The sequence below is a fragment of the Artemia franciscana genome, chromosome 14 (assembly GCF_032884065.1).
Source record: "Artemia franciscana chromosome 14, ASM3288406v1, whole genome shotgun sequence".
NCBI lineage: Eukaryota > Metazoa > Arthropoda > Branchiopoda > Anostraca > Artemiidae > Artemia > Artemia franciscana.
Window position 1 is genome coordinate 1,574,503 of NC_088876.1, and position 17,329 is coordinate 1,591,831.

Here is a 17,329-nt window from a genome sequence, read left to right on the forward strand (position 1 = left end):
AAAATTAAAAGTTCTAGTTGCCTTTGTAAGTAACCAAAAGATTAGAGGGTAAATAGGCCTCCTCCCTCTTTTTTCTCAAAATCTTCCGGTCAAAACTAAGAGAAAGCCATTTAGCCAAAAAATTAATATGCAAATTTTGTTTTTAATTATTCATGTGCGGAGAGCCAAAATAAAAAATATATTAATTCAAAAACGTTCAGTAATTAAATGAAAAAAGCAAGTTTTTTAGCTGAAAGTAAGGAGCAAAATTAACACTTGAAACAAACAGAAATTACTCCGTATATTAAGGGGGATTTTCCCTCCTCAATACCCCGCTCCTTGCGCTAAAGTTTCTTACTGTTTTAAAAGGTAAAATTGAGAGAAAGAGTCAAACTTGAGTGTAAGAGAGGGGTTTTGAGGAGGGAAACCTCCCTTCAATATACACAGTAATTTCTGTTCGTTTTAAGTGTTAATGTTGCTCCTTACTTTCAGTTAAAAAACTTGTTTTTCATTTAATAGTTAGTATTGCTTGTTAGCACAGCGTTAGTATAAGCTTTTGAATAGACTTTATCATAGCCTACTGTGAAGTTACTATAGCCCATTAGCATAGCGTTAGCATTAGCTTTTGAATAGACTTTAATATAGCCTATTGTAAAGTTAGTATAGCGTTGGCATACCCTGTTTCATAGATTTTAGTATAGCCTATTGTATAGTTGGTGTAGCCCAATAGTATAGTGTTAGCTTAGGCTTTTGAAATTTCTACTCTAAATTTTGCTTTTGTAGTGAAAGTTCAAAGTTAAAATTTGGGGAAAAGGGGTACAGCTCACGACAGGTCTGTATCCAGGATTTTTTTTTTGGGGGGTGTTTTACGCAGGGATTTTTTTCGGGAGGATTTTACACCAGGATTTATTTATTTGGTGGGGGGTACACGAAAAAACCTCAAAAATAAAAAAAACTGTTATTACATTTTGTTACGTTTTTACGAGTCAAACAACCATTTAGGGGGGGGGGGGGGTCAAACCCCCTGGCGTATACGGCCTTGGCACTAGAATACAGAATCTTAACATGAATAAGAGCTACTATGATGTGGCACTTTTATGGTTAATCAAATAAAGATATCTTTGAACCACAACTGGATCTAGGGGGCTTGAGTGGATAAGCACCCCGAGTGGCAAGCCTAAAGGCGCAAAACAAGCTTAAATTTTAATATTCTTGGGCACAAACTGTAGTGTTTACAGTATTGATGGTGCGGCTGGGGCGGTAAAGAGTACATTTGCCCTTCCCCCTTTGAGAAAACACCTAACTCCGACTCTACTTTGAGCCTATTACGAATATCATTGGCTTCTTTCATTGCATAAATACGAATTGTCATTAGTGTTCAATACAAATTAGCAATGAAATTTGTGGTCAAGATAATTGTAGAATAAACGGAAATTAAGCAATTATATTATACAGAGACGTTTGTTCAACCAATACTGACAATTTTTTTTTTCATTCAATGACTATGAAAACAAAGAAAGGGAATAAAAAATGAAAAGAGAAAACCAAATAGGTGAAAAAACGAGGATTTTATCAGCCAGTAGCTAAATATGAAAAACAAGCAAATATATCGACAAGGACCTCTGCCAAGTCGTCCTCAGTGCTCAAAGAAAACAAAGAAAAAAAACAGCAAAATCTAACCTTTAAAAATGAACTACACGAGAGGAAGACAGACACTGACTCAACTAACAAAAAACCAAGTTTAAATCAATGAAAGAGAAGTTACCAATTAGATTGAATAAGTATCCTTTGCCTTGCAACAGATTTCGCCTGTCTACAATTTCGGTTTTCTTAGATATGCGGACAGGTTGTCTTAAATTAGACTGAGCGAAAGTATTCATAGAGTCTTTTAATATTAAATTATTATAAATTGGGCTTAAGGAAATATCTTCCGTGTCTCTATTTATAGCCAAATTTATATTTTTTTTTATCTCAATAGCCTCTTTAAAAGATTGCGGTAGACCATTTACAGTAGATATTAAAGTTGCCTCTTCAAAAAGAACTAAATGGGCAGGATTTTCGTATATATGCTGGGCCAGAGCTGAATCAAAGTTGTCATTTTTATTTTCCAATCTCATGGACTTATCTATTGCCCAATTTATAATAATTTAATATTAAAAGACTCTATGAATACTTTCGCTCAGTCTAATTTAACTCTAACACATATTTTGAAAGACCATAGACTCAAAAGATATGTCCTTAGTAATAAAATATCTAATTTCAAATCTTTATTACATCAGACTTTATCCGTTCCGGATTTTCTCCAAATTTTAGAGATCTCGCAAAGGTCTTTCCGACGCGTTTTTAATTTAGCGAAAACCCGCTTATTAGAAAAATTTTCGAAACTCGAATTTCAATATTTTCAACAAACACGGATTTTCCTTCCTAGATTTTGTCCTGGCTCTCTTTTGGAAAATCTATCCTCCAAGGTTTTCACACCCAAGGAGCTAAGTATTCTATCAAAAGGACCTAAATTTGCAATGGCTCAGATTTTTAGCTCTGATGGTGAAGTTGAAAATCCAGACCTATTAAGAGGGGAAAAAGTGAAGAGTATTCTTGATTATAAGCCGTCATTGTCGCTTACATCTCAATCAAAGGAAGAAATTAAAATCCTCCAAAAATTGAAAAAAGATAAAAATACAGTAATTACAAGAGCGGACAAAGGAAACACAGTTGTGATTATGGATTCTGCAGATTATCAAAATAAAATAAATAGCCTTTTATTGGATAAAAATACTTATAAAGAAATAAAAACTGATCCCACAGATAAATACACCAAGCAGTTGAGGAAAGAATTAGAAATTTTAAAAGATAATAGACTAATCACCCCTCAAATGTACAGAAAATTTTACCCAAAAGGTTGTTCAGCCCCAAAATTTTATGGTCTACCCAAAATTCATAAGAAGGATACTCCGTTGCGTCCTATTGTAGCATGTTATAGCTCTCCAGCTACAGGCGTAGGAAAATTCTTAGCTACAATTTTCAAGTATCTTCTAACAATACAGAAATCTTATATAAAAAATTCCATAGATCTTGTTGAGAAGCTGAAAAATCATAGTATAACAGAAAAAACTATCTTATCTAGTTTTGATGCAATTTCCATGTACACTTCATGCGATGTCCATAAATGTGAACATGCCTTACAAAGAAAATAAGAGGAAAATTCTACTTGGACATATTACAAAACCTTGGAAATTGACACAATAATGACGCTTGTACGTCTTTGCAACAAGTTCTCTTTATATTTTAGGTTTCGAGAAAAATTTTTCCTTCAGGTCAAGGGCCTGCCCATAGGCACTGTTTTGTCTCCTTTTTTGGCAAATTTTTACATGGATTTCATAGAACAGTCTGCTTTGAATAGTTTCCCCTTAAAACACTCTCTCTGGTTTCGTTTCGTTGATGATATTCTTGCTGTTTGGGAACATGGTCAGAACTCTCTAAAAGTTTTTTTGGCACATTTCAATTCTTTTGATTCGAATCTTCAATTTACAATAGAACTGGAAGATTCAGGAAAGCTCCCTTTCTTGGATGTTTTAATTATAAAAAATATTCCTAGCCTAGATTTTTCTATATATAGAAAGCCAACCCATAATGATCGGTATCTACATTTCTCGTCAAATCACCCTCCTTGTGTAAAAAGAGGGGTAGTAATTTCTTTAGTCGACAGGGTTCTAAAAATATGTTCACGTAATCATGTAAAATCCGAGTTAGATTATGTTAAAGATATTCTATTCTGTGATGGCTACCCAATCAACCTCATTGAAAATATAATAGATAGACAATTAAAAGAGATAAAACAGGAAAACAGGAAGCCCGTCCCCCTTGATTCAGGTACACTGGCAATTGAGAAAAAAACTTTCACTACATTACCATACGTCTCAAAACTCAGCGACAAACTTGGAAAAATTTGAAAAAACATAATCTCTCTGTTTCTTTTAAAACTGAACAAAAAGTTGAACATTTTTTCAACTCGGGAAAGGATAAAACTGACCCTATACTAGGTAGTGGTGTCTACAGAGTCCCCTGTTCATGTGGAAAATGTTACATTGGAAGGACCAATCAACAACTAGGGGAACGATTGCAGGAACACAAAATTTCAATAGATAAGTTCATGAGATTGGAAAATAAAAATGACAACTTTGATTCAGCTCTGGCCCAGCATATATACGAAAATCCTGACCATTTAGTTCTTTTTGAAGAGGCAACTTTAATATCTACTGTAAATGGTCTACCGCAATCTTTTAAAGAGGCTATTGAGATAAAAAAAAACATATAAATTTGGCTATAAATAGAGACACGGAAGATATTTCCTTAAGCCCAATTTATAATAATCTAATATTAAAACACTCTATGAATACTTTCGCTCAGTCTAATTTAAGACAACCTGTCCGCATATCTAATGAAAACCTAAATTGTAGACAGGTGAAATCTGTTGCAAGGCAAAGGATACTTATTCAATCTAATTGGTAACTTCTCTTTCATTGATTTAAACTTGGTTTTTTGTTGGTTGAGTCAGTGTCTGTCTTCCTCTCGTGTAGTTCACTTATAAAGGTTAGATTTTGCTTTTTTTTTGTTTTTTTTTCTTTGTTTTCTTTGAGCACTGAGGACGACTTGGCGAGGTCCTTGTCGAAATATTTGTTTGTTTTTCATATTTAGCTACTGGCTGATAAAATCCTCGTTTTTTTCACCTATTTGTTTTTTCATTTTTTATTCCCTTTCTTTGTTTTCATACGTCATGCGTAGCCAGTATGGTCTCAGAACGTATTTAATTCAATTGCTAATTTGAAATGACAGTATAAGGAGCAAATATTTCCAAACATAAACTGTTAATGAACAAAGCAGTACAAGCTCACTAAAAAAGACGGTCTCACTTCAACAACATTTACTCAGAAACATCATCGACTCATAAACATGATGTTTGGTAAACATCAAACATCATCTTAATGGCACTGGGATTTTCCAAAGGCGATGATGATAAGGTTTGGTGACAAATTGCTTTTCTAACGAGAATTCAAACCAAAGGAACTTTCGTATAATGATACAAAAATAATTTTTTTTTATTTATTCTAACCTTCAGTTTTTTTTATCAATATTGAGTTTGACTTAGAGGAGGGCCTTGTCGAAATCTCTGCTTTTTTTGTGTATTTGCAGGCTTAAAGGTATTCTCGTCTTTGTTTTTTTTTTCAAGGCTTCTTGTAATTTTCTTCCTTTTTTAATCTTTTTTTTTCGTGCGTCAGTCTTTGGTATAAATTACAAAAGTTCTAAAACAGACAAAAGTTATACAGTATATGAACGGGATGCCTCCTCCTCAACCCCCGTTCCTTGCGCTAAATTTTAAATTGCTTTAAAAACAATTCTCGTTCTAAATCAACTTAATATGTGTTTTGCTAGTTTTTGATAAAGAATTAGGACACAATTTGAAATTTTATTGTAAAGAGTACAGAGTTGAGAAGAGGACAGCCTTCCTCATATACGATGTAATTTCTGTCCTTTTTAAGTATTAGTTTCAATCTTCATTTGACAAATTTTTTTTATTTAATTTATTTTTCTTTTTAATAGCATTCCAGAGGTTAACAAAAATGTGTGATCAGCTATATTTAGAAATCTCAGCAACAGTGACAAAAAAAGTAAAATAAAAAACAAAAGCATTGTTTCCAAAAGTGAATGTTGAAGACTGCCAAATGATTTTTTTCTCCTTTCAAAAAAAGCTTCCTTACGTTAAATCGATATTTACCAACATAAAAAATAGACTTGCAACTGCAGAAACGTCTGAAAACCTTTAATTTTGCATTTCAAGACTGTTCAAAAGAACTACCGCAACCATAATCTTTCCTAAGTAGCCTTACTTACTTATGTTAAGAACAGCCGGTTACGAGGGGGAGGGGGATCCAAATTGTGCTTGTAGCCTCCTAGCATATAAAAAACCATTTAAAAAAGTAATTTACAATCATGCAAAAGTTTTCCAATCAGAAATAGAAATTTAGTAAAGGAACCATTCTTAGACAATTTATCTGGAAAATATTTAACAAAACTACCTCAGTCGGTCGAACTGCTAAACAAGGACACGGATTTAATGGAATGGGATACTATAAACTTTCCTAAATAGCAATACTTACTATTGTTAAGAACAGCCGGTGACGAGGGGGGAAGGTCCAAATTGTGCTTGGAACTTCCCTCCTTGGCAACATTTGAAAAGTAGTTTTGATGTGTTTACACTTTACACCTCAAACTTTACACCTCATTGGAACCCCCCTTCCCCTGTAGAGTTACACTCATGTGTTTGATCTTTTGAAAAATTAAATTGTTTTAAGCTGTCTGGAAAAAATCTTTCTTTGCAGAAAAGAAGCTTTGAGGAAGTAAAAGTTGAACTCACAGGGTGGCATGGAAAAGAGTTACAACTATTACGTTTATGGAAGAATAATAAGTAACAAATGACCACATCTAGTAATCCTCTTGATAGCACCAATCGATACATCAAGAACGATCTATGATTGTTTAACTAAAAACCTGTTCTTGTTGGGTAATTGAATTTTTTTCATTCGGTTTTCAGAGAGAGTTACTTAGTTCTTTTGGTGTTGACTGAAACCCCCTAATTAACCTTTCTTTAGGCATAAACTCTGAACGTTTTTTAATTCTATAGATATGCTATTCCATATCTTTAGTCTAAATTTTCAATTTTTTGAAAAAAAGTTTGATGAAAAGAAAAGAAAAACAAAAAAAAACAAGCAAGAGAACCTACTTAGAACATCCAAAAGCCCTCGGCATCCTGTTTGTCTATCTCCTCCATTGACGAAGAAGTCAGCATGGCCAATAGAGTTATGAATTCCAACACCAACAAATCTTGCGCTTGATTTTCCGTTTGTATGAATGACGTCGACAAAGTCGGCATCAGTAAAGTCGAGTCTATTCGAGGCTCCTTTTTCGTAAAATGACGGTAATGCAGGGTCTAGTCCTATATTGAAAATATTGGTTTGTCATGCGCACACTAACTATTCGATAACAGCATAAAACTACTTTTTTTTGTAGTAATTTCACTATGAAAATAATATAACAATTAATAATTGTTTATAATTTATAATAATATATATAATACCAGTAATAATACTTATTAAAATAAAAGGAAACAGTACTTCAAAAATTTTGCCGACTATTTTTGGTCAAATAAGATGAAGTATCAATGCATAATAAAACGAGATTCGTCTTGGTATTTGTGCTTAAAAACTAACCTGAGGTCGATTCAGGCTGCAAGTTGGTTTGTTTTTATTCTTCCCTTGAAATATTTTTTGCAATCCCCTTGTAATTTTCCTTATAATTTAAAAGATGCTCTAAAAATTTATGCTCACATTAATCGAATTTACTTGCATTAAGCCTATCCTTTTGTTGTTTTTAGTTGCATTTCATTTCATTTTTTTGTTATTCTGGTGTTTTTACAATTTTGTATAGTTGTAAAAAAAATATTTTCCACTTTGCATACAATTTATTAATGTGTTTAAATATATGCATAAAACGCAATTAATTATCTGAAAGCCCTATTGTACAGGCTTCTAGCTCCCACCTACGTAAATGTGGAATTTCACGTTTTTTTTTAGAAGCAAAATCCCAGATTCATGCTTTTTGTTTTTTTGTTGTTTGTCTCCCAAGGGTGATTGTATCGAGCGAATAGTTCTAGTAAATTCAGAAACGGCCCATTCCATTGGAAATCATAAGTTCTAGCGCTCCTTTTAAGTGATCAAAAAGATTGTGCCACAGCGAAGGGGCGTTATCCTACTGTATAGAAATAAACTACAACTTTGACCCAAAGATTGCCAAAACTCTGAGATTTAAAATTATCGAGAACCCATGTACTAAGCTTCCCAGTCTCAAAGACAGTAAAGCCAATGATATATCCGTTCCTGAAGAGTCACGAAGAATCACCGTTTATAGAGAGTCTCTTTAAAGCTCATACGATGATCTCTTACATAAAATCTTATGCCCCAGGGCATAACTTGCGACACTTACCTCCTCGGAGGGGTTGGGTCCATTCTGGAAATTTGAACTTGCGCTAAAATCTGATCTTCGAACTATTTTTAACTAAATGACTATCTTTTATTTTATCCGTTAAGTGGAAAAGGGGCGTGGGAATAGCTACCTTTTGACCCTTAAAAAGGGCACTAGAGCTTCCAATTTTCATTAAAGTGATCCTTTTCCGAAGTTTATACGACCATCCTTTCCATATGAAATGCCTCTTGGGAAAAAAACAAAACAAAAAACATTGAAGCCTTATGGCCTTTACTATAGGAAATGCTGAAGCGTTGCCTCTGATAAATGGTTAATATAGACACTGATTTTACGGCTTAGATCTAACCAAGATGATTCAGATTATGTTTGATAAAATTCTGTACATTAAAGTATAATTTGGCATTGGCTAATTTGGAGGAAAGCTTGATGTTCCAAAAGGCCCAAATTTTCACACCCAAATTTTGCAATTTTTTGTGACTATTTAAGTAAATATAGAAGAAGTTTTGGGTAGGGTTGATGTAAAAATTAATCTCTAGTCCCCATCATTTGGATTAAGTGGAATATAAATACTAGTTCTCCTCTTACTGACAAAAATATTTTTCTTTTTAACCTAAAATATCCGATCCCATGTCTTGGCTAGTCCTGGGTATGACTTGAAAAACGATCAGCAATTAAATAAAAAGCAATTTTTTCAGCTGAAAGCAAGGAGCAACTTTACGTGAGGAGGACCCCACTTGTCAATCCTCTTTACGCCGGAGTTGTATTTTGGTCCCGACTTCTTGCGAACAACTTCTCAAACACTAGAGCTATTGGTTAGCATTCCTAAACTACTACAAGACTTTACCAGAGGGTTTTAAATTACGAGGGGGTTGAGGAGGGGACAGTCCTTCTCATATACGGAATAATTTATGTTTATTTTAAGATTCATTTTTCTCCTGACTGCCAGTTAATTCCTTTTTATTTGATTAAACAAAGAGATGGCCCAGCTTTGGTTAGAGGATGAACATAATAAAGAAAAGCATTGGGTGTACTGAATAGGTCAGTGGAAAAAAAATACACACTTTGAGAACTCAACCGGCAGCAAAGAGTAAAGCCAACACTAGAAATTGAGTTACTTTGGAATTGGTTTTGTCAATCATACTTCTGCCAAGTTCTTAGCTGACATAAAAAATTATCCCCATACGTTATTGGTATAGCTTTTATTGCGGCAATCAAAGAGATTTTTTTTTGGCACACCCCAATTCAATCTTGCATTAAGATTGCCAATCTTCCCTCCAAAACCTCTATTTAGAAAACCTAATAAAAAAACCTTTGCTTTTACACTCAAACGCGACACGAGAATAGAGCTTGGTCCTAATCTTACGCAGCGTTACGTATGAAGAGGGGTGTAAAAGCACAGGATGCCCCCCTTCCTCATTGCATTTTCTTGCTGAAGAGCCGCAAAATAGACATCCGCACCACCAGGACCTTGGACCTTGGAGGTCAAGTGCTGTCATAAAGACTGACTAACTGACTGTAGCGTTACATTTTACTGCGCAAGCTTTACATTGTTCCGGCGTGAGCGCAATACAGAAATTGCCTTGCTCAATGTGAAAGGTTAACGCGTCATTATGAAATGGATCTAAGGATATAGTTCTCAAACGATTAGTTTTCCCAATGAGGTTTCTTGCCAATATATAAACCTAAGAAAGTTCTTAGGAAAGAAAGATAAATTGACATCCATGTTATTGCACAGCAGGCCACACAAGACTGTATTAAGCAGTGAAAAAGGAGCTTTAAAGCTCATTATTATAATATAGTTTGTATTACTTTATAATATACTTTATATACTTTTAGGAAAAGTAAACTAAGCTTTCTGCAAAATGCCAAGGCTCTTGCATGTCTTCATTTTAATCCTACCGATGCGAAGTTTAAATACATGTTTTTGTCAACAATAATGCCCAGGAACTGAAAATAAGGATCTTTCTAGTAGTACCATTTGAGAGGTGGATTTCAGATAGCTGAAAAAAACAACACGATAAACGCGTGAAAAAATAGACACGTCAAGTTAAAACTCGTTGAGCTGGAAGACCCCTAGGTGTATAGGCCTATAGAATTGCTTCTAATTCTGGAGATCATAGACAGCGTCTCATTGGAGCGAAAAGATATCCGAAGCCAACTAGGCACAAAGTAAACCCGTTTGTCAGTACTAAGGTTGCTACTCCTTAGAAGGAAGGAGTCATACAAGTGCCTAAGGAGGAAGGAGTCATACAACTCATCGCAGTTTCTTGCATTTTAAAGCTAACTACGCCTTTCCAATCTAATGACTCATTGCAGCTTGCTATAGCTAACGACACATTGTAGATTTCAAAAGCTAACGGCTTATCTTAGCCTTATACAGCTAACAGCTAACTACAGTTAACTATAGCTAACGGCTCATCGTAGCTTTCTACAGCTGACAAATCATCGCAGCTTTCTACGGCTAACAACACATATTTACTTTCTACAGATAACGACACACCATAGATTTCTACAGCTAAGTACATATAGTACAGCTAAAAACTTACTACAGTTTTTTACAGCTAACAGCTCATTGCAGCTTTCTAGAGCTAATGATTCACCGCAGACTGCTACAACTAACGACACGTCATAGCTTTCTAAAGATAGCGACACACCGTTGCTTTCTGCAGATAATGACACGTCGTAGATTTCTACACCTAAGGGCATAACTACAGTTATTTTTAAAGCTAACACCTCAGAACAGCTCTCTGCACCCAATAACTCATCGCAGCAAAAAGACATCCGAAGCCAACACGGCATAAAACTGAGTTACTTTTTAGCTCAGAGATTGCCACTCCTTAATAAGAAGGAGTCATATAAATAGAAACAAATCTTACCAGTTATACGGGGCAGCATTTGTCCATATTTTTTCCTAAAATGCTTTGCAGCAAATCCTGCTACGTGAGCACCCAAGCTAAATCCAACAATGTGCACCGTTGACAAATTAGCACCATTAGAGATGAGAAAATACACAAGTTTTGAAACTTCATGACCGACATCTTTAGTGTTTGCTGCTGCCGTGTTGTAAAGTGGTGCCACAGCACTTTTCTCCCAGTCAACGTATATTAAATTACAGGGATCTGCCTCTTCTGCCATAAAAGCTGAAATTGAAATGTTGTGTAAAATTGACATATTAATTGACATGCTTATAGTAAATTGCATACCAATATAAACATAAATGATACAAATAATGCACCTCATAATACATATTAAAATTGATAATATTAGCTTTTTTATATTTGATTATAAAAATATAACATAGCGTATATTATCCTTAAGTTTTAGCATTACCTGAATCTTAGTATTATAGCAAGTTCGCATTATTAATGGAGATTTAAAGCATCTGGCTAATTTATAGATACAACTACCTGAAAGCCCTTGGTAATGCTTAGAAATCTCTAATATGTATGATTTTTGCATCTCATATCTAACTTTTTCAGTGTTTCCCAAAGTATTGACGAAAATCCCAATACTTTCCATTAAAGATTTTTGAGACATATCAGCAGCACATCTATCTTCGCATATTGATAAACGTTTAACGCTTTGAGATAGGAGTCTATTGCTTTGACGCTTTGGTAACTTACCAAAGCGTGGGCTGTGATGTGTTCCATTTCTGAACTAAGTTGTCGTTACTGTTTAATATTTATGCTGTGGTGCCTCCTGATATCAGTTTAAAACCACCGCCTTTTCTCAAAATTGAGCCTTCCTCAGGTTTTCTTGAGCTTCTCCTGTCACTCCCTGCTATGTTCTATCGCAAAAACAAAATGTTTGGCCCCAAGAAACCAAATTGGCAAAGTACAAAACACTGAAATTTTAAGTTCAGTGATTAAGTTCAGTAATTTTTAAGTTCTGTAATTAAGTTCAGTAATTTTTAAGTTCTGTAATTAAGTTCAGTAATTTTTAAGTTCTGTAATTAAGTTCAGTAATTTTTAAGTTCAGTAATTCTTTAAGTTCTTTTTTTTAAGTTCAGTAATCTTGCTTGCGAAAGTGGTACTTAAGACAGATATTTAAGGTTAATTAAGTCATATACAAAGTCATATGGTATAAAGAAATACAAATAATATTTTTAAGCTAATTCTCCCCCTTTTTGGTAACCCCTATCAGAGAGAATTACACTTGCTATATGCACCTTATACGAAATAAAATTTATTGATACTCCACTTTCCACAAAAATTGGTAGACCTCAATCCTCCTACAACGGCTGCCCCTGGAACTTTTTAACCCGAGAAGGCTAAATTTCTTAGTTTCACCACTGATTCATTTCCTTAGAAATGTTTAGTAAACCGACAAACAAAGTGCTCTATATATCGAAGAACACGTGGAAACTTATGAGTGTAAAATAACACTTCCAAAAGAAAATCCCCAGCACCATCTAAATTTAGGCGACTTTGCTCAACCGCAAACTGCTAACCCAAACACTATAAAGAAAATAGATACAAAAATTTCAGAACTAACTCCACGGTTCCCTCCTCAACGCAAAAGGAAAGTATTGGCAGTCCTAGGGGCATAACTTTACAAGGAGCCTGTTAAAAAGTTACTGTACGGATGCAAAAACTGTCTGATGTTGGATACAGAATATTTTGAATTTCGTAATAGGAAATTAGTTTTCAAATATAAACAAAATAGGATGAAAAATATTAGCTTTATTTAGGAATTTTTCTTATATCCAAAAACGCCAGTTACTTTTTGAGTACCTAGATGTATTTTTCCAGCCACTTGCGCAACAACCGATTTTCTCTACATTAGTGGCTTGTATCAAGATCCATGAATGTGGACATGAGACCAGAGGAGGTTCTTATACAGAGGAAGTAGTCAACAGTAACATGTTCATTAAGGACATAGGCATGGAATCCCTAAGATATAGTAACGTTGCGGTTTGTGGTACAAGTATAATACAAAATCTTACTTTTTCTAACCTTTTTAGGGAAGTCCCCTTTTCTTGAACTTTGTCCAAATCCGTGGATGAGTATTCTAACTGGAATGTCTCTTATAAATGGAGAAGCCTTGAAAATCATCTCGTTATTAACAAATATCCGAAATGCATGTTTCCTATTTGATCTGTGAAAGGAAAGAAAACAAATTTTTAGGATTCTCAGCGAGACTACTTTAATATTCAGAAGAGAAGCCAAATAGCCCCGCCCTTTTAATACCCGATTGGTTCAGCTGTGTGAAATTTTAAGTCAGTAAAAAGAACGATAAGTTCCTAATTAGACATATAACTCTAGCTCAAAGCTGCGACTACCTAAATTTCCGAAATTCGCCAAAATCCGTGATAAGCCAAACACAACCTTAATATATTTTTTCCGCTAACAGTTTTAATATTGCAAATCAAACAGTTCCTGGTAACGAACTGTAGTAAGGAGCGACCTGGCTCAATAGTTACCAAAACTCTAAAAAAAAATGGAATTTTGATACTAATAGCTACATCAAAAGCTTATTCATACACATCAAAAGTTACGAATCTGAGAAAATTTGCCTTATTTTAGAAAATAGGGAAAAACAACACCTAAAAGTCATTTAATGTTAACAAAAATCACACCATCAGATTCAGCATATCAGAGAACCTTATTGTAGAAGTTTCAAGCTCCTATCTACAAAAATGTGGAATTTTGTATTTTTGCCAGAAGGCAGATCACGGGTGCGTGTTAATTTGTTTGGTTGTTTTTTTTTGTTTTTTTTTTCCCCAGGGGTGATCGTATCGACCCAGTCGTCCTGGAATGTTGCCAGAGGGCTCATTCTAATGGAAATGAAAAGCTCTAGTGCCCTTTTTAAGTGACCAAAAACATTGGAGGGCAACTAGGCCCCCTCCCACGCTAATTATTTTACTAAAGTCACCAGATCAAATTTCCGAGATAGCCATTTTATTCAGCCTAGTCGAAAAAGCTTATAACTATGTCTTTGGGGACAACTTACTCCCCCATAGTCCCCGTGGGAGGGGCTACAAGTTACAAACTTTGATCAGTGCTTACATATAGTAATGGTTATTGGGAAGTGTACAGACGTTTTCAGGAGGATTTTTTGGTTGGGGGGAGGGGTTGAGAAGAGGGAGATATGTTGGGGGAACTTTCCTAGGAGGAGTTTGTCATGGGGGAAGAAAATTTCCGTGAAGGGAGCGCAGGATTTTCTAGCATTATCTAAAAAAATGAAAAAATAAATATGAAAAAGTTTTTTTCAACTGAAAGTAAGGAGCAGCATTAAAACTTAAAACAAACAGAAATTATTACGCATATAATGGGTTCACCTCCTCCTAATACCTCGCTTTTTACGCTTAAATATTTTATAGTAATTTCAACTATTTATTCTATGGCTTTTGTGATTCAGGGGTCATTTTTAAGAAATTGGGACAAAATTCAAGCTTTAGTTTAAAGAGCGAGGTACTGACGAGGGGGTGAACCTCCTCATATGCGTAATAAAAACAAGAGAATACAGAGGTTCGTTACGTAAGCTAATTTGTAAGTTACGTATATCTTTTACTAATAAAATCATTCGTAAAAAATTTAAAGTTCTAGTTGCCTTTTTAATTAATCAAAAAATCGGAGGGCAGCTAGGTCTCCTCCCCCGCTCCTTTTTTCTCAAAATCATTTGATCAAAACTATGAGAAAGCCATTTAGCCAAAAAAGTTCGTACACAAATTTCGTTTTAATTATTCATCCGCGGAGAGCCAAAATCAAAACATGCATTGATCCAAAAACGTTCAGAAACTAAAGCCTCAGAGCTTTTCGGAAGAGCATTCCCTGCCTAACTCCTTACTACCGAGGACAAGAGCTTCTATATTAAATTAAATACAAAACATTTTTTTTTTTGACGGAAAGTAAGGAGCGTAATTCAGAGGGAATATTTTCATATAGCCTACTTTTTCGACCTACCACAGAACTGTTATTTTGTGCCACTGAGGAGGCACGCAAATAGGCATTTTTTGGAGAGGGGAGGGGGGTAAGAGCAAAAATTATTTGATAGCGTAAATAAGAAGTGCCCAAAAATTTATGAGAATTCAGGGTTTTTGGAAGACCATTCCCTGCCTAACTCCTTACTACCGAGGACAAGAGCTTCTATATTAAATTAAATAAAAAAATTAAGTTTTTTTTAACGGAAAGTAAGGAGCGACATTCAAACTTAAAACGAACAGAAATTACTTCGTATGTGAAAGGGCTGGTTCATCATCAACGCCTCGCTCTTTACGCTAAAGTTTTTTACTGTTTTAAAAAGTAGAGTTAAGAAAAAGAGTCAAACTTTTTACTGTTTTAAAAAGTAGAGTTAAGAGAAAGAGTTAAAGCGTTAAGAGTTAAGAGCAGCTTTAGTGAAGGTTTTACCCTTGTATGGTATATTAGACAAATACATTAAAGTTATTAGTGTTATGTACGGGAATAATACTGCTGCGGTTAAGGTAGGAAATGAGGTTAGTAGCTGGTTTTCGATTAAATCAGGAGTTAAGAAGGCTTTTGTTCTACTCCTTTATTTGGATTATTTTGATGGAATTTGTTTTAAGGAACACAGGGAAAGCAATGGGAGACAACGGAATCAAATGGGGAGGAAAAACAAAGTCACTAAGGCTAGGAATAAGTGAAGATGGAAAGGTGACGTTGGGTAACGAAAAGACTGATCAAGTGGACAGCTTCATTTATCTTGATAGTACTATTAGGAGAGACGCTGGAAGCAGAGAAGATGTTAAAAATGGACTAGCCAAGGCTCAGGTTTTTTCACAGCTAAAAAAGATTTGGAAGAACCGGAGGATAAGCCTGTAAACCAAGAGCAGAATATTGGAAGCTACAGTAAGGACAGCAGTCAAATATAGCTTTGAAGTATAGGTGCTCTGAAAAGTGGATGAAGATTTGCTAGATATTCTCCAGAGAAATTGCCTCCAGATTGTTCTGGGTACCTGGCTGACTGACCGTATTTCAAACAATAGACTGTACGAAAAGTGTGGTTCAATTCCACTTTCTGGGGCAAAGAAAGTTGCAAATGGATACGGCACGTTCTGCTGATGAAGGATGACAGATTGCTGAAGATTGTCCCTTTTGGCCAGCCGTCTAGGACTAAACGGGAAGCAAGTGGTCCGTGATTGGGGTGAGAGATTGTGGTAAAGAAAAATTTAAAGGAAATTGAAACTACCTGGGAGGGTGTAAAGAGGGGACTTCGAACAGATTGGTGGGGAAGAGGACCGTGTGTAGCTGTGTTTGTCTCAGACGGCTTGGATCTGTGATGAGTTGTTATTAGTAGTATTAGCAGTACTAGATAAATTGTTTCCCTCTAGTGGTGGGGTAAATCCCAGAGAGTCCCAGGGGAAGGGCTAAGATTCTTCTTACCTGTATTTTTAAGACCAATTTGTGAGTATGATAAAAATATTTTTTTTTGGTGAAACCGTCATTTTGCCTACACCTTAACGACACTTTTACGAGTCGAAACAACATTTCGGGAAGGTATCAGGCCCAGCCTGGTATTTTCCCTGGGTATAATATATTTGAAAATCTGAGTGCTGATGTGGACTTTTCTATTTGCAGAAACTCATTGACTAAGCGGGTGTGGGGGCGGGTGGAGTTATTTAATAAAAACTCTGGTGAAACTCCCTCTTGAGGGAACAAGATGGCAGCTCTTTTGGCCCCTCGTGTCTTAGCCTTGTCGTCCCTCTGATGCATATTTTCCGCAGATTAGAAAAAAAAATTGTTGTTTGTTTTACAACTTTTGAAAAAACTGCTTAATCTCCCTTCAACCTTTTGAAGTTACCAGCAGATATCAGCACGATAAGGAATAAGCCAGGAGTACCAGGAAAGGGGAGGGGAAAAGCAGGAGGAAATCACTTTTAGTTTTTGAAGTATTTTTAGCATTTACAGCATTTACATAAGGGGGAACCGTAGCATTTACAACTCCCCATTCTAGAATTTGAGCAATATCTTTCGGTATCTTAATTAAAAAATCGAAAAATATTGTTGCCCTTCCCCCATAATTTCACGGATTGGTGCCAGTGGACTTTGCTGTCGGCAATCACTTCGCTGTGAACGTGATAAGGAAGAAGAAGCTCTTAGAGTCTCTAGACCCAGCGTATATAAATAAAATCATGTAATAAAGTCAAGTTCAAAACAAACAAAATTACCACGAACAGGAGTTGGGTCAGCGCCCCCACGGCTTCGGAACACCAGAACATCATCAGCACTTTATTGAAAACAATCTTATTTCGAGCTGTGTGTTTTATTTGTTATGACGACAAAAAAAGAAGAAAAAATCACCAATTACGAAGGCTACTGAAAATAACTATTATATTTAGATTATCAGTTGAATA

The 17,329-nt window shown here is 35.2% G+C and overlaps 1 protein-coding gene across 6 annotated transcripts in view; it reads right to left on the reverse strand.

The window, feature by feature from the left end:
- LOC136035163 (lipase member I-like) overlaps nucleotides 1-17,329 on the reverse strand; it is a 108,902-nt gene that overhangs the window by 55,059 nt on the left and 36,514 nt on the right. For 3 of the 6 annotated variants that reach the window (XM_065716729.1, XM_065716727.1, XM_065716728.1), the window contains exons 3-5: nucleotides 12,962-13,113; nucleotides 10,893-11,156; nucleotides 6,758-6,970 (exon numbers count right to left, since the gene is read on the reverse strand). In XM_065716729.1, the coding sequence (XP_065572801.1) occupies nucleotides 6,758-6,970; nucleotides 10,893-11,156; nucleotides 12,962-13,113 (629 nt within the window). The remainder of the gene's footprint in view (nucleotides 1-6,757; nucleotides 6,971-10,892; nucleotides 11,157-12,961; nucleotides 13,114-17,329) is intronic. The other 3 variants (XM_065716732.1, XM_065716730.1, XM_065716731.1) reach the window with 2 other exon arrangements.